Source organism: Ascaphus truei, chromosome 23 (assembly GCF_040206685.1).
Source record: "Ascaphus truei isolate aAscTru1 chromosome 23, aAscTru1.hap1, whole genome shotgun sequence".
In the NCBI taxonomy this organism is placed as follows: domain Eukaryota; kingdom Metazoa; phylum Chordata; class Amphibia; order Anura; family Ascaphidae; genus Ascaphus; species Ascaphus truei.
In genome coordinates, this window is record NC_134505.1 from 3,777,501 (window position 1) to 3,800,022 (window position 22,522).

At 50.1% G+C, this 22,522-nt stretch overlaps 2 protein-coding genes across 3 annotated transcripts; both read left to right on the plus strand.

Moving 5' to 3' along the window:
• The first annotated feature begins 287 nt into the window (after positions 1 to 287).
• On the plus strand, positions 288 to 5,793 carry LOC142473116 (uncharacterized). The gene is made up of 7 exons (XM_075580273.1): positions 288 to 367; positions 1,020 to 1,176; positions 1,732 to 1,893; positions 2,000 to 2,125; positions 2,329 to 2,540; positions 3,275 to 4,107; positions 5,431 to 5,793. The coding sequence occupies exons 1-7, from the start codon at positions 342 to 344 to the stop codon at positions 5,529 to 5,531; spliced, it is 1,617 nt and encodes a 538-aa protein (XP_075436388.1). The 5' UTR covers positions 288 to 341; the 3' UTR covers positions 5,532 to 5,793.
• Positions 5,794 to 12,994: 7,201 nt separating this feature from the next.
• LOC142473117 (keratin, type I cytoskeletal 12-like) lies at positions 12,995 to 20,937 on the plus strand. Of its 2 annotated transcripts, none has more exons than XM_075580275.1 (8): positions 12,995 to 13,755; positions 14,893 to 14,975; positions 15,108 to 15,264; positions 17,323 to 17,484; positions 18,607 to 18,732; positions 19,508 to 19,725; positions 19,819 to 19,899; positions 20,680 to 20,937. In XM_075580275.1, the coding sequence occupies exons 1-7, from the start codon at positions 13,078 to 13,080 to the stop codon at positions 19,892 to 19,894; spliced, it is 1,500 nt and encodes a 499-aa protein (XP_075436390.1). In that variant the 5' UTR covers positions 12,995 to 13,077; the 3' UTR covers positions 19,895 to 19,899; positions 20,680 to 20,937. The 2 variants fall into 2 exon arrangements, with proteins under 2 accessions (XP_075436390.1, XP_075436389.1); XM_075580274.1 differs by having other exon boundaries at positions 19,819 to 19,886.
• The last annotated feature ends 1,585 nt before the right edge of the window (positions 20,938 to 22,522 follow it).

Sequence of the window (22,522 nt, forward strand, 5' to 3'; positions counted from 1 at the left end):
AGAGCTTACAATCGAATTAATCACTACAATCTTTAATGTGTGCGAGTGGATGATAGGAAATCATATAAAGAACAGCGGGCTTTGTTTATTTTTAATCGTGAAATGGAATGGCAATAGGTATGATGAAGGTGCCGACGTAGCGACACGGCACATGTAATGCGTATAACTCGAAAACGGACGCGCGCTTCACATGCATCATTCGAAAGTGACAGATTTGTTGGGGCCGGTGATACATTTGATAGCATTGTTTCGGGCCTCCCCCCCCCCTTTTTTTTTAATCCCAGATCATCAACGCTACTATTGACAACACCGGCCCCGTTTTGGAGATCGATAATGTCAGGATGGAGGCTGATGACTTCCGACTGAAGTAAGCAGCTTTATGACTGGAACTAACCCAATTACACATGAACTGTAACACACCTCGCCCCTGATCACCGAAACACAGGAGGCCCTAAGGCCAAGTATTTTAAGTTGGTACAGGTTTACTGGAAACACTGACATATTATCAACATACCAACATGATGGCTTAATTATATACTATTATGAACCAGATGCCAAAAAATGTGTTGACATTTTTTTTACCCCCCAAAAAATGCAATTTAGTCACTTTGACTTTGTCTGTTCTTTTCTCACGTTGAATAAAGGGTTATTTGTAGTGTTGACTCTGTTTAACCTCTTGAGCTCAGGACAAGCATTGCTGCTTAAGGTATTAAACGAAGTTAACAAGGAAATACTGGGGTTCCTATAAAGTAAAAAGGGATTTCTATCCTATTTTTGTCATGGGGTGTCTGGTGCGTCATTTCCTAAGCAGAACTATGGGAAACACAGCGCTGGAGGTAGGTAACTGATCATAAGATACTGTAGGTAGGGTCGGAGGAAACATGTATTATCATACTGCTACCCAATACATTGTGAAAACTAAAGGGTGTGTACATGACACACACTTCTAACCAGAGATTGTTGTATACTGTTGGCATTATGTTTTGTTGTCGGTAAATGATACCATTCGGTGATATAAGGTATGAGAATGAACTCCGCCTGCGTCAGAGCATCGAGGCCGATACTAATGGACTTCACAAGGTCTCGGATGAACTGGCCCTGACCAACGCAGACTTAGAAGAGCAGATTGAAAGCCTGACGGACGAGTTGGCCGATCTCAAGAAGACTCACGAGACGGTAGGCAAACTAACCTTACCCTTACATGCCGGCCAGGACGGGAAAGCATGGGACTGTGTCTTCTCCAACAAAAAAAGGGGTTCAACTATCCCAATGTAGGACGAGGTTGGGTGGGGAATACTAACATGTCTTCACATTGCCCCCCCTCAAAAAAATGAATTGAACTACTTTGAGGCAACCTTTTTAAACTCTGCATGCGTAATAGGAAAAGGTGGTGTAGAGTAATCGGAAATGAAGGAAAGCTTGGCATCTCCAATTTTTAATCGGTGAAATTGATCCATTTTTGGTCAATGAAATGTAGACACTGGTGAAACCAATCTTTTGTTTCTTTGGGGGATGATTCCATAATAGGACAATTTTGGTTCTGTTTGGAGCAGCCATTACTGCAACCAGATTTTCTAAAGAATCTGTGTGAGTGCCAAAAGCCCATGTCTGCTGAACGGCGCATAGCCCAAACAACTCCAAATTATCCTTAAAACACATTTCTTGGTTGAGAAATCCATTTTCGTTGAGTACTTTTGAGTGCATCTTGGACGTTTTCTGCTTCCTGCTTAGGACATCCAGTCTAACCAGAGTACCACTATTGGCCAAGTCAACGTAGAGATGGATGCCGCTCCCGGTAAAGATTTAACAAAACTTCTAAATGATACGAGAGCAGAGTATGAAGCCATCGCAGAGAAGAATCGGAGACGGGCGGAAGACTGGTTCAACCAAAAGGTCAACATTTTCTGCTCATTTGCTTTTTCTGGGAAAATCAAAAAAAGGTTAATTTAGAGCATTGCCCAATCATTTCCCCCCTCTTTGTTTTTTTTTATACCATCAGAGTGCAGAAATGAAGCAAGAGATGTCTGCCGGAGTGGAGCAAGTGCAGACAAGCAAGGCGGAGATCACAGACTCGAGGCGAATTTATCAGTCGCTGGAGATGGAATTGCAATCTCAACTTGTCATGGTAGGATTGTGCAATTGAGCAATATTTTGGGATATCCTCCAACAACAACTTTGTTGAAAGTAAATGATTTGTGTCTCCACCGGTTGTCCGTCAGAAATCATAGCTTCCTCGAAATATTTCAACTGAACCTAATATTGGTGAAGTAGGCCGTTTTCCCTCTACCCACACTACAACTTATGCCAACTCTTGTTCTTTATCAACAGAAAAACTCTTTGGAGGAGTCTTTGGCAAAGACCGAAGGGAACTACTGTGTACAAATATCCCAAATCCAGCTCTCAATTAGTAATATGGAAGAGCAGCTGACCAGGCTTCGGAAGGAAGTGGATGGCCAGAAATCAGAGTATGAGCAGCTTCTGGACATCAAGGCCCGCCTAGAGAAGGAGATCGAGACATACCGCCAACTTCTAGAAGGAGGGTAGGGGCAAAGCACAGGCAGATCATCCTTATAGTGTTTCTACATCACTACTGCAAATGACCAAAAGAAGTGTAAAATAGTAACAGCCTACCTTTAGTCATTGTAACCCAGGAAATACTTGAAGAAGACATGAACTTTTCAATGTATGAACCATTGTAAAACAAAAGACAGAGAACCCCAACGGAGAACATCTTTGGCCAAAGCATTGGTACGATTGCCAAGAAATTTAACTAAGTTACCCTAACTTATGAGGAAAGAACAGATAAGTATTGAACTCAATTATTTGTCAGGTTCGTTGTCACATTGGGGCACTCTGTCTTTTGTTTATACAATGTGCCATACCCTATAGCACTCCTTTTCGACATAAATATACAGTATGTGGTGAGGGTGGTTTGGGTTTGAGCTACAAGGGTTGTGTGTGTCCTTTGCAAAATTATTTAAATATGTATAGCAATACATATGCCAACTTGTACCTATAGACCGGTTCATTAAATGATTTCCAGTGCTTCACTCGTACATTTACAATATACTATTTACATATTAGTCAATAGGCCTATAATTAACGCAGTATTGTAGAAGACAACATGGAAAAGATGGGTAAGTGTATTTCTTACGCAGTACCTGAAGAAGTGCATTTGTACAGAACAGGGAGTGATGTAATAGCACAAGTTGAACGGGAACTAGAATTGCAAACCAGCATTAGTAATGATAGAACTGCCATTTGTGTTCAACAGGGATTCCGAATCTGGAAAAGACTCCGGTACAGGAAGTGGGGCAGCAGAAGGGCCAAGGACTGGAAGTTCCAGTGGCCAGGGCTCAAGATCTGGAAGTTCCATCAGCCAAAGCTCCAGCTCCCAGTCTTCCAGGACCTCTACAATTCCAAGTGCAGGGCCTGCAACCTCATCCACTCAAAGTTCAAGATCAGGAACTTTAGGCTCTGGAAGTCCAGGTTCTGGAGGTCAAAGCTCTGCTGCCTCAGGTTTTTCTGGCTCTGGAAGTGCAGGTTCTCAAGGTCAAAGCACTGATGCTTCGGGTTCCTCTGGCTCTGGAAGCGTAGGTTCTGGAGGTCAAAGCTCTGGTGCCTCAGGTTCCTCTGGCTCTGGAAGCACTGATTCTGGAGGTCAGAGCTCTGCTGCCTCAGGTTCCTCTGGCTCTGGAAGCACAGGTTCTGGAGGTCAGAGCTCTGCTGCCTCAGGTTCTTCTGGCTCTGGAAGTGCAGGTTCTCAAGATCAAAGCATTGATGTTTTGGGTTCCTCTGGCTCTGGAAGCACAGGTTCTGGAGATCAGAGTTCTGCTGCCTCGGGTTCTTCTGGCTCTGGAAGTGCAGGTTCTGGAGGTCAAAGCTCTGGTTCCCCAGATTCTTCAGACTCTGGACATGCAGGTTCTGGAGGTCAAAACTCTGCTGCCTCTGATTCTTCTGGCTCTGGAAGTGCAGATTCTGGAGGTCAGAGTTCTGCTGCCTCGGGTTCTTCTGGCTCTAGAAATGCAGATTCTGGAGGTCAAAGCTCTGGTTCCTCAGGTTCTTCAGGCACTGGACATGCAGATTCTGGAGGTCAAAGCTCAGATGGTAAACATATCCCTTTGTTAATGTCTTTGGTATCATATACTGTATATATATCAATAGAATCCACTAAAGGTTAAAAATAGGTCATGATGTCAAAACATTCTGCAGCACAGAGACACGAAAGACAGGTGCATACACTGTGTGTTGGGGCGCCGAGCGAAGAATACAGTATATAGTGACTATAATACTGTGCGGTTCCCGTTATATTCTGGTCATGGGGACAAAGCGGCAGTGTTGCGTGATGTTTGTTGACGCCAGTAGGAGATGTGTGTAGAGGTCATTAGAACAGGAGACTTTTTTTTTTAGGGGAAACCTAAATGTAGGCCTTTATTAGCCACAAATGTAACAACGTAAATAGCTTATCATCAGCCACCCTGAGGTTTACAGGAAAAGAAACAGCCTAACTCCTGGTAAGAGCGCTCGCTACACCTCTCCAGACATTCTATCCATGGGTTGGAGAGCGGGGCTCTTTACCCACAATGCATAGCACAAACAGAGTGGAGGTCAGTTACCTTGGGCTGAGGTAGGGTTCTCTAGGTTCTCTTCACAGCGGTCCAGGGCCAAGTTCCTTCCTGGCCAGAAAGATCTCAGTAGTGAGTCTGTGTGGGGGTTTGTGTTCCCCTGACGAGTAAAATTGAGATGAATCAAGCTTGCCTGCTTTTGGGACTAACCTCCTCAGTGCTGCATCAGGCGGTGTGAACAGGATTTCCCTCGGCCCACTATGCGAGCGGGAATCCAACTTGTTACAAGGCCTTTATTCTGCTGTAGTGAGCTCGGCATGTTACACAGCTACAGAATAAAATAGCAGACTTTACCAAGTAAAGAAGGAATAATTGACATATATACACCTGTAGATGCACTGTTCAATTACTATAACATGCAAAGGCTTACTGTATCCGTCTCACGTTTACTGCATACCAAAAAAAAAAAACTACGTAGAGGGGCCTTGCTCATGACGCGTCGCAATGACGTGGCTGAAACGCGGCTGTTTCCAGGTGGTCGCCGCGTGATCAGTCTAGTCGGACCTTCATGATCAAGGCCCCAACTCTGGGACACAACAAGGTCCGATGCAGTTGTATCTCACCCCCATCTGGCGCCAACTCCAGGACACAACAAGGTCCGATTCGGTGGTATCTCACCCCTATCTGGCGCCAACTCCAGGACACAACAAGGTCCGATGCGGTGGTAACTCACCCCATATGGCGTTGACTCGAGTGGGCAGGTAACCTCACATCGGACCTTCACTGGATCCACCTCCGCAGTCCTCGAAATGATGGTACCCCGGCACACGACTTTTAAACATTGACGCTTTCTTTTCATCTTTAGAGCCCGTCAAAATTAGAAAGACAAAGACGATAACGGAGACGCTCCTCAATGGAAACGTCGTGTCAACCAAGGTGGAGGAGACCGAAGAGACGATGGATTAAGGAACATCATCGGAAGTGAGGGTGGGAGATATGCGCGAGGACAACATAACCATCCATGCAATGACAAGCCAATTATAGTAGGGTCTTCTCACGTCTTCCTTTCTTTCTACTATGGCCATCATTGAGATATATATATAACCTGTGGCACCAGTTGGGTCCACCTGAAGCTGCTACATCTCCTTTGATCTATATACTTCTTCCTACTAAGTTTATTTACATATAGCATCTACAGCTCAACCACCTTACAAAATAAAGTCTTCTTCTGTCGCACGTTACACAGAGTCTGTTGGTTCTTGCTGTTTATCGGGGGCTTTGCTCACAAGCGCGAGGACGAGTCACATTTCGCAGCTGAGGAACGAACACCTTACATTTCAGTGTTGGGATTTTGCAGTAATATCAGGCACAGAATACCGCAGGATACGACGGGTAAAAGAACGACAAACTCTCCCGCCGGGGCAGCGTGCGGCGCATAAAAACACGCCGCGCGCGAGCCCATTCACATGGGCTCTGCAGCTCTGCCCTTCTCCCGTTATCTCTTGGCAAACTGTGCTTCCGCTGCAGTAAGGGATTCTGGGTAATGACAATGCAAATGGGCACTCGCAGTGTGTCCCTCTTTGCTACTTGTCTGTTGTAACATGGGATTCCCCCTGTGAGCTTCTGCCTGCCGCATTACACAGCTTTCTCAGCGCAGCCTGGGGGTTACAGAAGTGCAGAGCCTGCAACCTACTCGCAGACAGCGGTTGCCACCTGTTGGGTGTGACCCGTGTGCGGTTATTTACACTGGCTTTGTGATGTGGAGAAGCCGGGCGTGACGCATTAGAGGCGCATTCCGCCCCGGCGCGGTTTGTCTGGTTCTGGAAACCCGAACATGCTATTTACTATCAGAAAACCTCCCCCTGTCTGTAATTGTGAATCAATAGTGCCCTGTGCGACAGCTGGGATTCTATACATATGGTGGTATTTGGCAGGGACTTTCCTGGTTGCCTGATCACGCTCGCAGTCGTATTAAGCGCACACCCGGGGTCGCGTAAAAACCCGCTCCTTCATATTCCCAGATAGTAAAAAAAGATGTGGTCTGCCGTGTAGGGGCTCAGGGGCTTACAACACTTTGGCCAAAATGTTAAACCAAAAGACCATTTTATTCAAAAGATATCTACACATATATATTTAGGCACTGTACCGTGTATAAGTTTCACTGGATGTGCACTGAGCTCTGTCTGTGTTTCACGTTCTGTCTCTGGTTTTAAATAGTAAAAAAAAAAGAGCCTGAAACAAAGAATTTGGCGGATCAATGAATCTCAAGCAGATCTTACCCAAACATGGCAGCGTGAGATGCAGAATTCTTCCTTCATAGTGTAAGATGGGGAACGGTTATTATTAATATCTGCCGTTCAGAATCTACGCTCTGCAATATCCTACTGTACATTAATGCGTTCTGTATTATTAGATAATAATTACTGCCATTTTTTTTAAATTCAACACTTAATGCCATTTTTAATGAGGTTTAATGCACTAAGCATCCTGTGATTTCTATGGCACACCTCCCCAGCAGTGCAAGATCGTTGCCACCCTTTCCTGTTTGGGATCATTTGTTGCCAGTGTTCCCAGCAGTTTGTAGCTGCGAGCTGTAACAATAGACAATGTTACCTTGGTCGTATCAGGTTACATTGTAGCTGCTGAGTTACACTGGCAGACGGATTGATTGAAACGGGAAGGCGGCCATTACGTGAACCCCCCCCGGGGGAAGCCGGATCGTTGCCGATCGATCACGGGAGAACAAAACGATCGGCAGCTTAGGTGATTAGTTTTCAATAAAGGTAACCAAAGGCTGCATATATTAAAACTATATATATATATATCTACTATATATTTCTGAAAGTGTCCTATGTGTCCGGGTCTGTATGTGTCTCCCTGTGCCCCTCCCCGTGTCCCTAGCGGCAATCTCATTGGACCTTGGGCCTTGGGCCAGGCCAATGAGATTGCTCCCTTGGTCCGCCCGCCCCCCTCTCATTGGCCTGAGGCGGAGTGAAGGGGACACACCACACACATCACACACACATCACACACACATCACACACACATCACACACACCCCACACACCCCACACACCCCACACACACACACCACCTCCTCCTCTCCCCGGGTCTCCCGCTTTCCTGCGCTTTTTCCTCCCCCCATTCCCCCCCCCCCCGGCGCCGCTACAGTCAGTGGGGGAGCGGAGCGAGCGCCCGGGACACAGCGCCCCCACACACACAGCGCACGCGGCTCTCCCCTCTCACCTGCCGCTCACCCCCCCCCCCACACACACACACACAGAGAGCACGCGGCTCTCCCCTCACACAGGCCGCTCTCTCACCCGGCGCTCACCCCCCCCCCCACACACACAGAGCACGCGGCTCTCCCCTCACACAGGCCGCTCCTCCGGCTGTCTCCGCCTCTCCGCGGAGGAGCCCGAGGTGGAGGAGGAGGGCGGCCGGGACCCGCACGCCGTGTGCAAGGTGAGTACATGCAGGGAAATGCCTTATTTACCGCGTCCCTGACTCCCCCTGCCCTCCCTCCCCCTGCCCTCCCTCCGCCCCCCTGCCCTCCCTCCCCCCCCTGCCCTCCCTCCCCCCCCTGCCCTCCCTCCCCCCCCCCCCTGCCCTCCCCCCCCTGCCCTCCCTCCCGGGACGCTAACTATTTGCATGCCGCTGCCACGGGAGGTATGGGAGGTGCGGGGGGGGGGGGATGCCGGCCTGCCCTCTAGCTTCATGCCGCCACCACCGGTATGGGGGGGAGGGGGAAATGTCACCCAGTCACTCACTCCTCACCCACTCACCCACCCACTCAGTCACTAACGCACTCACCCACCCAGTCACTATCTCCCACCCAGTCACTAACTCCCACCCAGTCACTAACTCACCCACCCACCCATTCACTAACGCACTCACCCACCCACCCAGTCACTAACTCCCCTCACACAGGCCGCTCTCTCACCCGGCGCTCACCCCCCCCCCCCCCCCCACACACACACAGAGCACGCGGCTCTCCCCTCACACAGGCCGCTCCTCCGGCTGTCTCCGCCTCTCCACGGAGGAGCCCGAGGTGGAGGAGGAGGGCGGCCGGGACCCGCACGCCGTGTGCAAGGTGAGTACATGCAGGGAAATGCCTTATTTACCGCGTCCGACTCCCCCTGCCCTCCCTCCCCCTGCCCTCCCTCCCCCCCTGCCCTCCCTCCGCCCCCCTGCCCTCCCTCCCCCCCCTGCCCTCCCTCCCCCCCCTGCCCTCCCCCCCCTGCCCTCCCTCCCGGGACGCTAACTATTTGCATGCCGCTGCCACGGGAGGTATGGGAGGTGCGGGGGGGGGGATGCCGGCCTGCCCTCTAGCTTCATGCCGCCACCACCGGTATGGGGGGGAGGGGGAAATGTCACCCAGTCACTCACTCCTCACCCACTCACCCACCCACTCAGTCACTAACGCACTCACCCACCCAGTCACTATCTCCCACCCAGTCACTAACTCCCACCCAGTCACTAACTCACCCACCCACCCATTCACTAACGCACTCACCCACCCACCCAGTCACTAACTCACCCACCCAGTCACTAACTCACCCACCCACTCAATCACTACTCACACACCCACCCAGTCACCAACCCAGTCACTAACTCACCCACCCACCCAGTCACTAACTCACTCACTCACCCAGTCACTAACTCGAATTCACCCACTCAATAACTCACCCAGTCACTAACTCAGCCACCCACTCTCTAACTCAGCCACCCACTCACTAACTCACCCACCCAGTCACTAACACACCCACCCAGTCACTAACTCACCCACCCAGTCACTAACTCACCCACCCAGTCACTAACTCACCCACCCACCCAGTCACTAACTCACCCACCCAGTCAGTAACTGACCCACCCAGTCACTAACTCACCCACCCAGTCACTAACTCACACACCCACCCAGTCACTAACTCAATCATCCCACCCAGTCACTAACTCACCCACCCACCCAGTCACTAACTCATCCACCCACCCAGTCACTAACTCATCCACCCAGTCACTAACTCACTCACTCGCCCACCCACCCAGTCACTAACTCACCCACCCAGTCACTAACTCACACACCCAGTCACTAACTCACCCACCCACCCAGTCACTAACTCACCCACCCACTCACTAACTCACCCACCCACTCACTAACTCACCCACCCAGTCACTAACTCACCCACCCAGTCACTAACTCAACCACACAGTCACTAACTCACTCACCCACCCAGTCACTAACTCACCCACCCACCGTCAATAACTCACCCCACTAACTCACCCACCCAGTCACTAACTCACCCACCCAGTCACTAACTCACCCACCCAGTCACTAACTCAACCACCCAGTCACTAACTCACCCACCCACCGTCAATAACTCACCCACACACCCAGTCACTAACTCACCCACCCACCCAGTCACTAACTCAATCATCCCACCCAGTCACTAACTCACCCACCCACCCAGTCACTAACTCACCCACCCACCCAGTCACTAACTGAACCACCCAGTCAATAACTCACTTACCCACCCACCCAGTCACTAACTCACCCACCCACCCACTAACTCACCCACCCACCCAGTCACTAACTCACCCACCCAGTCACTAACTCACCACCCAGTCACTAACTCACCCACCCAGACACTAACTCACTCACTCGCCCACCCACCCAGTCACTAACTCCCCCACCCAGCCACTAACTCACACACCCAGTCACTAACTCACCCACCCACCCAGTCACTAACTCACCCACTCACTAACTCACCCACTCACTCACTAACTCACCCACCCACTCACTAACTCACCCACCGACTCACTAACTCACCCACCCAGTCACTAACTCATCCACCCACCCAGTCACTAACTCATGTCACTAACTCACCCACCCACCCACCAACTCACCCACCCACCCAGTCACTAACTCACCCACCCACCCAGTCACTAACTCACCACCCACCCTGTCACTAACTCACCACCCACCCAGTCACTAACTCACCCACCCAGACACTAACTCACTCACTCGCCCACCCAGTCACTAACTCACCCACCCAGCCACTAACTCACACACCCAGTCACTAACTCACTCACCCACCCACCCAGTCACTAACTCACCCACCCACTCACTAACTCACCCACCCAGTCACTAACTCACCCACCCACCCACCGACTCACTAACTCACCCACCCAGTCACTAACTCATCCACCCACCCAGTCACTAACTCATGTCACTAACTCACCCACCCACCCAGTCACTAACTCACCCACCCACCCAGTCACTAACTCAACCACCCAGTCACTAACTCACTTACCCACCCACCCAGTCACTAACTCACTGACCCACCCAGTCACGAACTCACCCACCCACAGTCAATAACTCACCCACACACCCAGTCACTAACTCACCCACCCAGTCACTAACTCACCCACCCAGTCACTAACTCACCCACTCACTAACTCACCCACCCACCCAGTCACTAACTCACCCACCCAGTCACTAACTCAATCACCCACCCACCCAGTCACTAACTCACTCCCCCACCCAGTCACTAACTCACTCAACCACCCAGTCACTAACTCACTCACCCACCCAGTCACTAACTCACTCACCCACCCAGTCACTAACTCACCCACTCACTAACTCACCCAGTCACTAACTCACTCACCCACCCAGTCACTAACTCACCCACCCACTCACTAACTCACCCACCCACACAGTCACCAACTCACCCAGTCACTAACTCAAAGTCACTAACTCACCCACCCACCCAGTCACTAGCTGAGACCCCGCTCACTAACTCACTTACCTGCCCTCACTAACCCGCCCACTCACAAACTCACCCATCCAATCACTAACTGACTAACTCACCCGCCCAGTCACTAACTCACCCAGTCACTAACTCACCCACCCACAGAGAGAGGGCAATGGGGAGCAGAGATAGGGGGTGAGTGGAGAGAGAGGGGGAGCGGGACCATTCAATCCCGGGCAACGCCGGGTCTCTCAGCTAGTATATATATAAATATGCTTTAGCTTAGGGCTCTTCAACCGGTGTTCTAGGAACCCGCCTGTCCCACGAAGGGCCTTGGACTCGCCGCTTCTGCTAAATTCTTTGCAGTTGCGCAAGCAGCTTAAGTGACATATTTCACACTTAAATTCACTTATAAGATTAGGTACTGTAAATACATACATTGTGTTGGTTATTCCACTTCAAGAGTTCGCCAGCGTGTGTAGGTGTTTAAATGTCTCCAAAATGACATATCATCATTCTTGTGGCCGGGCTACGCCTAATTTCCCCAACCCGTGCCGTGGTTCCAATGGTCTGGTATTGGAGTAATTACTGTATGTTAAACCAAGTCACTCAGCATTGGATATTGTGTCACTGGGGTTACCGAAGTGTAGAGCTTGTAACCCTACTCACAGACAGCTTTCTTCCACGTTTTTTTGTGGCTCATAAGTGTGAGGCTGGTTATAGTGGCTTTGCCATGTGAACCTGGGATAGGTTTCATGGGAAGGACGCTGATCCAGGGAGAAATCTGATTGCCAGTTCTTGGGGTCAGGAAGGAATTTATTTTCCCCCTATGAGATAACATTGGATAATGTCACTGGGGCTGTGTGTTTGCCTTCTCCTGGATCACTATACTGTAAGTACGGATATAGGATAAAGTATCTGCCGTCTACATTTAGCTTAGGGTGAACTTGATGGACGTACGTCTTTTATTCAACCTCATCAACTATGTAGCTACAGTATGCAACTATCCACCTATGCAGCTATGCTACTATGCAACTATGCATCTATGCACCTATGCAACTATACACTTATGCAACTATGCAATTATGCATCTATGAACCTATGTATCTACGCACCTATGTATCTCTACACCTATGCAACTATGCAACTTTTCAATTATGCACCTATGCAACTCTCCACTTATGCAGCTATGCAATTATGCAACTTGACCACTCGTATATTTTTTGGAGTTTATGAACGCCTGTGTTTGGGGAACAGGACGCAGCCTTTTGTCCGCTTCTGACAACCGCCACAACTCCCGTGAGCCATCTTTTAATCGGACACAGTGCGTTTGTCTGCGCGCCCGCCACGCAGACAGAGAGACGTTGCGATGAACGGCAGCGGGAAGTTCTTCGTTCCTCTGGCCAAGATTCAGCTGCCTCCAGCCCACCTGGAAAACAAGAAATAAACGAGCGTGAATAAATTGCCCGGGCAGGTTGAGAAAGTCTTTGGCAGATGAAAGGCAGCCCGACGAGGGCTTAATTTCACCCCACCCTTTTCCTACTTTTGATTTTAATAAAACACCGCCTCGGGGCTCAAATATTTCTGCAGATAGGGACGTATCTGGCACTGGGGCACAGACTGTTGCACAACCAACATTTCTTTCCACCGCAGGCACACCCACCTACAGTTTGTATAAAAGGCCCTCCCGAACTAACGGCATTGCCCTGTCTTCCGTTGAGCTATCTCTGATCGCTTGGGCAAGTGTTCTTCTGCTCTGCCATCATGTCCTCTGTCCGTTACTCAAGGTCCTTAGCCGGGGCGCCCAACACGGGCTCAGTTTCTTACAAGAAATCTGTGCAAACTTTCCAGAGAGGGAGTGTAGCAGGAGGTGGGGGTGGTGGTGGTTATGGAGGAGGTGGTGGTGGTTATGGAGGAGGTGGTGGTGGTTATGGAGGAGGAGGATTAGGTGGTGGTTATGGAGGAGGGATGAATGGCGTTGGCTATGCAGATGGCCTGGGCTTTGAAAATGGCTATGGAGGGAGTGAGTTTGGTGGTGGCTATCAAGCTGTAGGAGGGGGCGGTTATGGAAGTGCTTCTGGGGGAGGTTATGGAGGGGGAGCTGGTGGGGGATCCGGGAGAGGTTTTGGTGGGGGAGCTGGTGGAGGTTTCGGTGGAGGAGCTGGGGGAGGTTTCGGTGGAGGAGGTTTCGGTGGAGGAGCTGGTTATGGCGGCGGCGGTGGTTTTGAAGGCATCCTCGCCACCAATGAAAAGCACACCATGCAGAACCTAAACGACCGCTTGGCCACCTACCTGGACAAGGTGCGGGCGTTGGAAGAGGCCAACGCTGACCTCGAGCGTAAAATCCGGGAGTGGTACGAGAAAAACCGCCCAGGCTCGACTACCGGCGTGGCAGCCGACTACAGCAAATATTACACCGTCATCGAGGACCTCAGGAGTAAGGTAAGATGCCCTTCCATGAGTCCTTCCGTGGGGAGGTATTCCAGATAGGCGGTCTCGTTGCTGTAGAGTGCCGGAGTGTCCTGGGAGACGAGGCTGAGTGGTCCTCCTCTGGGCTGACATTCCATTTGGGGCGAGGTGTCGTAATGCCGGGATAAGACTCCCCGCCGGCTGAAACTCTGCCGGCGGCACAGACTTTGGGGGGGATAGGTGGGGTTAGAATGATTAACTTGACATAGACAAACGGATCATGTGAATGTGTCAACCGGCGACTCAGTTTTACACAATGCAAATCTTCATCTTTATCAATGAAAATAGCGGTAGCAAGGAATTAATGGTCTGTATAAGGCAGGGGGGGGGTGCTCAACTCAAGTCCTACACCCCCCCTTGCCCCCCCCCCCTTCAACAGGTAAGATTTACAGATATCCCTGCTTCAGCGTAGGTGTTTCAGTGAATGACTGATTGAGCCACCTGTGCTGATGCAAGGGCTGTTTGAGCCACCTGTGCTGAAGCTGGGCTATCCTGAAAAGCTGACCTGTTGGTGGGGGCTTGAGAACTGGAGTCGAGCCCCCCTAGTTTGAGGGATAAAGAAGGGGCGTGATCATCCAAATGGCACAGCAAGCTTGCATAGCAATATACATGTTTTTAAGATAGGAAAAGTAGAGAAATATAAAATTAATTCAGTTCACTGGTGTATATATGTATGTGTATATATATATATATATATATATATATATATATATATATATATATATATATATATATATGTACAGTACATATAGTATTATAGTAAATTATTATATTATAGTAAATATATATATTTTGGTTAGTGCATAAAGCAGACTTGTTGTATTGTATTGTATGTCTTTATTTATATAGCGCCAAAAGTGTACTCGGCGCTTCACAAAGAGTACAGCACAGGGAATTCTAATAATACAATAAGTGACTAAATACAGGATAATAAAAAAAAACCCCACGATGGGAGCATATTCACAAGTCTCAGGCAGGTCTGCGACCCTGCCCTTCCCCCATTATCGCTTAGCAAACAGTGCAGCAAAGGATTCTGGGTAATACGGGCAGTCACGTCACCCCCCCTGCCCGGCAGAATCAGAAAGCGTTGTCTCCTCTCCTGTGTCACAGATCATCACCGCCACCATTGAAAACGCCAGGGTCATCCTGCAGGTGGACAACGCCAGGTTGGCCGCCGACGACTTCAGGCTGAAGTAAGTCCTCGAGAGATAAGTTAACGTTGGTGTCTGATGTGTCCATGTCTGATGTGTCCATGTCCGTGTGGCTGGAGACTCTGAGACTCTCCCAACCCGTTCATGTGAGAATGACTCAATGTGTGTCCGCAGGTACGAGAACGAGCTGATCCTCCGCCAGAGCGTGGAGGCCGACATCAACGGTCTGCGCCGGGTCCTGGACGAGCTGACCCTGTCCAGGGCCGACCTGGAGGTGCAGATCGAGAGTCTGACCGAGGAACTGGCTTATCTCAAGAAGAACCACAAGGAGGTGAGGCTGGAATCACTTGTCGGAGCATCTGTGTAGCTATCGCCAGCCCGTATTATGTAATAAATACATGTAGAGCAGGGGTAGCCAACTTCAGTACTCAAGGGCCACCAACAGGTTAACTTTTCAGGATACCCCTGCTTCAGCACAGGCGGCTCAATCAGTGGCTCAGTCCAAGACTGAGCCACTGATTGAGCCGCCTGTGCTGAAGCAAGGCCTGGTTGAGCCACTTGTGCTGAAGCAGAGACTGATTGAGCCACCTGTGCTGAAGCAGGGATATCCTGTTGGTGGCCCTTGACGACCATCCCTGATGGAGAGTATACAGCTTATGTTTGGTTCCCGGAGGCCAAGAGAGAGGAAGTGGCTCACCCAAGGAGCCGGCCCTGAGATAGGCGCCAGGTTCGCCCCGCTTAGAAGACCATTGCCCTCTGCGACCCCCTTCCCTTCCCGGATGGTTAAAAGGTCGGCAATGTGAAGCAGCATGGGGTATGACCACACCCTTCCACGCTGCTGAAGCATCTTTTACTTAAGGAACAGATACTCTAAAACCTTTTGCTGAAGCGCTGTGAACCCCAATTCTCCCATGCAGTGAAACCCCCCCCCCCCCGAGAACCCCCTAAAGTAACTACGGACTTTCCAGTTTCCCCTGTGTACGGTTAGAGGGCACTGGAGAACCCCGAAATTAATATTCCCGTTATGACCACACCCTACTGCTTTGGGCAACCTGCCATGGGGCTTCAATGATTCCCATTTATATAAGCGCCGTCATTAATATTTGTCCCCCCGTGTCCCCCCCCCATCCCCCCGGAGGCTTTCAAGGGCGGGTGACATTGCGAGGTCATTAACCCTTTAAGTGCAGCCCAGCAGCACTCCGCATGCTGTACATTGCGGCATATAAATTCCCAGTTTAACGACGTCTCCCCTTTCGGTTTTACACAGAGGTGGGGGGCCCCACATGCTGATCCTGTCTGTAAGGTTAGGGCGAGGCGTTATTCCCAGCGCTCTCCTCCCCCTGGGGTCTCCTCCCGGTATAAAAATTCCGCTGCCCCGGCCACGATTGGGGGGGGTTTCCTGAAAAGGATTCTGGGAGGTTGTAATTGTGGAGCCCTGATGTTCAACATCTGTACTGTACTGTGCGGCAAAAGCCTGACAGCTCAGGCTGCTAAGGGTTAACTGACACAGTTCATGCCCTCAGCAATGCAGCTAGATAGATTATGACGTGTTTGACAGTCACCCATCATATCTACCTGCCTGCCAGCTACACAATTCCCTTTACATTTTGTTGCTGTGTTGGATCTTGGCACCTTGTTATATCCTGGTTGAAATGATTGGCCCATGATGCATGTAACGCAGATAGGTTTACCTCTGTGTATATATGTGTATATACATGGGGACGGAAACGTCGGCTCTGGGTGTGATATATACTGTATGTAAATAATAACGTGATATCTTTATTTCTTTCTATAATCGTCTTGTGCTGCTTTTCATTTCAGTTTTCAAATGTTAAAGCTGTGTACAGTGTGTAGAGGGGGAGAGGGAGGGAGGGAGAGAGAAAGGGAGGGATAGGGAGAGGGATAGAGTGAGAGGGGGAGAGAGAGAGGGTGTGGGGAGAGAGAGGAGAGAGAGAGAGAGGGAGAGAGAGAGGGGGGAGAGGGAGGGGAGGAGAGGGAGAGAGAGAGGGAGAGAGAGATGTAGGGGGAGACAGAGAAAGAGAGAGGGAGGGAGAGAGGGAGAGAGGGAGGGAGAGAGGGATAGAGATATATACATGTTTATACATATGCACACAATTTCTCTATTTTTTTCCCCTTAAATTCAAACATCTGCAAGTAATTCACTTATAAACATAAATGTGAAACCGTAAACACACCATCATATTCTGCAATTTCCATTGCTGGACCAAACGTCCTGTGAAAGATCGCCGATAGCGGTTCAGTGGTAGGATTCCCACAACCATGTGGTGGTCACAGATTCCCAAACTTTTCCACTGCATTATTGGCTGCCCAAAAACTCCGGTCCATTACGGTTTCCAACGCCGTGCTATTTGCCCTGTTCCCCATCTAGGAGATGATGTCCATGCACAGCGGGCCAGCCGGAGAAGTCTCCGTCGAGATGAATGCGGTTCCGGGCATCGATCTTCTCAAGGTTCTCAACGAGATGCGGGGTCAATACGAAACCATCGCCGAGAAGAACCGTTTGGAGGCTGAGTCTCGATTCAATGAGCAGGTAACGAGTCCTGCGAATCTCCTCTCATACTTCTCACTTTTAACATTAATGCTGCTCTCCACAAATGCTTCTACTGACCATCGCAGATGTAGCTATGTATGAGCTTTCGGGAGACCTCATATGTCTTCAGGTACAGCAGATTGCAGTCCGATTGCTGGTAGGCTACAACATTGGTAAAGAACTTTCACGTTGGTCCCAGGGTTGCCGAGAGGGGGAGAGCCAGGACAATTGTCCCAGGTCAGCTGGCCCGTCCAATATAGTTAGCCTGGACATCTGGTACAACTTTTTGTGACTGCCATCCAAGCTGGGCCATCCTCCGTGACTGGGTCCATGCACCCCTCCGCTGCCGGACCTGCTAACCCTCTCCCTGCTCAACGAACTGGAGGTCCGGGTCAACATTCTGGTCGGTCCATTAAAACGTATATGCGAACCTTCAATGAGCCTACTACACAACATGTCTACAATCCAAGACTGTGTTTTTGTTTTGTTTTGTTTATGTTCGTTTTGTTAAATACAGTATTGAAGCAGGGGGGTCTCCGGAGCTGAACCCTTACCTCCGGAGATACTTATCTCTGAACGGGGCGCCGGTATATCCTGCAGGTTTTCAGCTTCCTCGCCACAAGGCGCAAACAGGAAGCTGATCTGGGTGACGTCACAGCTTCCTGTTGGCCCGGCAGGTTCTGGGAGCTTTGAAAAGTAAACCATATAGTGAACCTGGAAGTGGCTACCGGCGCCCACTCCGGAGGTAAGTACCTCCGGAAGCAGGGGGTCCCCGGAGCTGAAATTACTCGCGTTCAGCCCCCCGGAAAACCCCTTGCTTCAATTCTGTATTTTTTTTTTTAAAAATGAAGACAAATAAAAGAATTAAACCGGGTTTGTATTACTTCTTTAAATGAAAAAAAAAAAAACGTTTTTAATCTAAAGAACGTTTTTTTTTTTTTTAATTATTATTTTTGTATTATTTTTTATTATTAATAGAACGGCTTTTCATCAGTCGTTTATTTTTTTAAAAAAATTTTTTACAGACAGTAACCCGTAATCTTGTACTGATAACCTGATAAGGGTCCTCTTCGTGAGCGGTGCTCCCGAGACACTGTCTAACCCTCGGTGTTACTGTTTTAGAGCAGGGAGCTGAAAAAGGAGATCTCGGTCGGCGTGGCACAGACGCAGTCCAGCAGCACGGAGATCACCGATCTTAGACGTTCCTTCCAAGCGTTGGAGATAGAGCTGCAGTCCCAACTGGCCATGGTAGGTATTCAATGGTGTTTTCTTGTTCGTAAATATGTAGTACCGTGCCAAAGCGCGGGGATACCGTGTCAGGTATGGAGAATTCCGGCTGGTGCAGTCAACACAACATAGACAAACAATGTCTTCAACGTGCAGGTCTCCTCTACGACAGAGATACAAGTTAATAATCAAGTTTCAGGCCCCACACGGTCCGTTCATCAGGTCAAGAAAGGCAGATGAAGCTTCCATATGGGACCTGAAATGTGGTCTTTCCACTGTTCTTGGCGGTCACATTAAATGGAGAACTTCATTATGAACTTGTGAGTAGATATGTACTTGGTACCTCTATCTAGGAGGAGACCTGCACTGTGAAGAAATAATTTGTCTATTCTTAAATATGAACATGCACCATAGTTGGAAGGAGGTTAAAACCACATTAACCATTTCCTTTACTTCCCATTCCACCCCCCCCCCCCCCCCAATTACCATGCTCCTCCCTTTCTCTTGTTTAGCCATAACCACTGGAAGACATTAGTGTGGAGTGCCATCACTAGTATTAAAAGGGGCCTGATGTAGAGAATACGCCTGAGTTCCAAAAAGGGAAACGCATAGGGGATAGGTCTATATCCGCCAAAGTGGCCGATCTATTTTCACCCAATATTCCCCATTGAAGCCAATGGAAAAGTCCATCCAGAAACTGCCATATGGTCCGCTTCGATGGATTTAGAAGACGCTCCGTAGTTTATAGACCACCGTAGGTAGGTGAGGATGACTCAGTGATTTTCTCATCCCACAGAAACAATCCCTTGAGTCCACCCTAGCGGAAACGGAAGGCCGTTACTGCATGCAGATCGGGCAGATGCAGTCCATGATCAGCAGCGTGGAAGAGCAGCTGACCCAACTTCGCTGTGACATGGAGAACCAGAGCGACGAGTACAAACGGCTGCTGGACATCAAGACCCGGCTGGAGAAGGAGATCGAGACCTACCGCCGGCTGCTAGATGGGGAGGGAGGGTAAGGAACGGGTACACGGGGCTACAGAAATGGCTTTACTCCCTCCCTGAAAGAACCGCTGCTTAACATAGGAAATCTTTATCTTATCTCCAGTGGACTGTCAATAGGTTCGTCAACAGCCGGTGGAAACTCCTCGGCTCATTCCGTGGGTTCCTCCAAAGGTAATTAACTCGGGTAGGTCACATTCTTTCCGAGACAGTATCTCTTGCTCCTCGAGGCATCATTTGACGGTCAACGAATAGCCATAAAAGGAGGGGATTTATGCCCTTTAACCACTAGTCTTTAATTATACTGTAGGAACAGGTGGGGGTTTTTTTTATACATCCTATCCATTACAATTCTACCAAGCTTTAAGCCGTATAGAGGACCATTGTGTTTAAATAAATCCCTCCCCCCCCCCCTTCAGACCAATCAGAATGCAGAGATTGATTTCCCATCATTCTGCCTGAACTCACAAGGTTCATAACCTCTTGGTACACAAGGAGTTCTTAGTGTTTCAGTCGATGTATAAGAAAAAGTAGACTCCTTTGTCGGCCAATTGATTCATGTTAATCTATAACTAGATCTACAAGGCGGATGAATACAACTCAACCTTAGAGACAGGAAAGCACAATTTGTGGTGAGAAAAGGTTTAGAAAGGGTTCATACTTCCACTAGATGATGAACCTATTAATGGGGCAACTCCCTCCGCCAATATCACATAACTAAGCCTTCAGACTTTAGGTAATTCATCTTCACCCAAAAAATTGGGAGCCGGCGAAGAAGACTTTGTGGGTTATTAATGAGGATCAACACGTGTTTCCCCCGCCAACAAAATCCAAGATAAGATTCCACGTTGGCCAAAAAGTAGAGATAGTTGGATACACGCGTACACGTGAGCCACGGAAACAGCCGTGAAGCCGGCCAGATCCGGAGAACAAAAATTGTCGACTGTCCCATCTCCTCTCATTTCAGATCCATCCAAAAGCAGGAAAGTGATGACCATTGTCGAGGAGGTGGTGGACGGTAAAGTGGTGTCTTCCAGCGTCAGGGAAATTGAAGAGAAGTATTAAGAAGATATACGAGAAAGAAACCGCTGGGGAATCTCCCTCTTGAAAACACAACATCATCTCCACCCTCGGAATGGACAATGTCCCCTTTCTGTTTTTTTTCTCCCCCCCCTGGCTAAAGGCTTTTAACTCTGTCATTCAATAAACTTTCTCAAGCATTCTACGTCTGTGGTGGGAAGTCCATTATTTATGGTTGCCTTAGCTCAGGGCTGCACAACATGCGGCCCGCCTGGCCTCTCTGTGTGGCCCTCGATGAGATTTAAAAAAAAAAAAAAAAAACTTTGAAAAAAAAAAAAAAAACTTTGAAAAAAAAAAACTTTGAAAAAAAAAAAACTTTGGAAAAAAAAAAACTTTGAAAAAAAAAAATGGCGGCGATTCCCCGCGGTCCCGGCGTGCATCCGCAGGGCCCGCTCCCGCTCCTTGCTCCCTCCCACTACCCCCACCCCCCGCTCGCAACGTGGGACGGAGGGGGAAGTCACAGCCAGCTGAGCTCTTCTGCGGCCGCTCCCCCCCCCTGATCCGAACTTGGATATGTGCAGGGGGGTGAGGTGCAGGGGGGTGATGTGAGGTGCAGGGGTGATTGGAGGTGCAGGGGATGTGATGTGCAGGAGGGGGGGGGGGGTGATGTACAGGAGGGGTGATGTGAGGTGCAGGGGGTGAGGTGCAGGGGTGATTGGAGGTGCAGGGGTGATTGGAGGTGCAGGGGTGATTGGAGGTGCAGGGGGTGATTGGAGGTGCAGGGGGTGATTGGAGGTGCAGGGGGGTGAGGTGCAGGGGATGTGATGTGCAGGAGGGGTGATGTGAGGTGCAGGGGTGATTGGAGGTGCAGGGGGGTGATTGGAGGTGCAGGGGGGTGAGGTGCAGGGGATGTGATGTGCAGGAGGGGGGGGGGTGATGTGCAGGAGGAGTGATGTGAGGTGCAGGGGGTGAGGTGCAGGGGTGATTGGAGGTGCAGGGGTGATTGGAGGTGCAGGGGTGATTGGAGGTGCAGGGTGGTGATTGGCGGTGCAGGAGTTGATTGGAGGTGCAGGGGGGTGATTGGAGGTGCAGGGGGGTGATTGGAGGTGCAGGGGGTGATTGGAAGTGCAGGGGGGTGAGGTGCAGGGGATGTGATGTGCAGGAGGGGGGGTGATGTGCAGGAGGGGTGATGTGAGGTGCAGGGTGTGTGGTGCAGGGGGGGAGAGTGGTGTGAGGTGCAGGGGGGGAGAGTGGTGTGAGGTGCAGGGGGGAGAGTGGTGTGAGGTGCAGGGGGGAGAGTGGTGTGAGGTGCAGGGGGGAGAGTGGTGTGAGGTGCAGGGGGAGAGTGGTGTGAGGTGCAGGGGGGGAGAGTGGTGTGAGGTGCAGGGGGGGAGAGTGGTGTGAGGTGCAGGGGGGGAGAAGGATGTGAGGTGCAGGGGGGAGAGTGGTGTGAGGTGCAGGGGGGAGAGTGGTGTGAGGTGCAGGGGGGAGAGTGGTGTGAGGTGCAGGGGGGAGAGTGGTGTGAGGTGCAGGGGGAGAGTGGTGTGAGGTGCAGGGGGGGAGAGTGGTGTGAGGTGCAGGGGGGGAGAGTGGTGTGAGGTGCAGGGGGGGAGAAGGATGTGAGGTGCAGGGGGGTGGGATGTGTGTGGTGTGCAGGGGGGTATTGTGTGTTTGATGTGGAGAGGGAGTATTATGTGTGTGGGTGAGGGGGAGATGGGGGTCTGAGAGATAGATGGGGAGTATCGCAATGGTTGATAGTGAGGGGTTCTGGGGGAGATATGAGGATGATG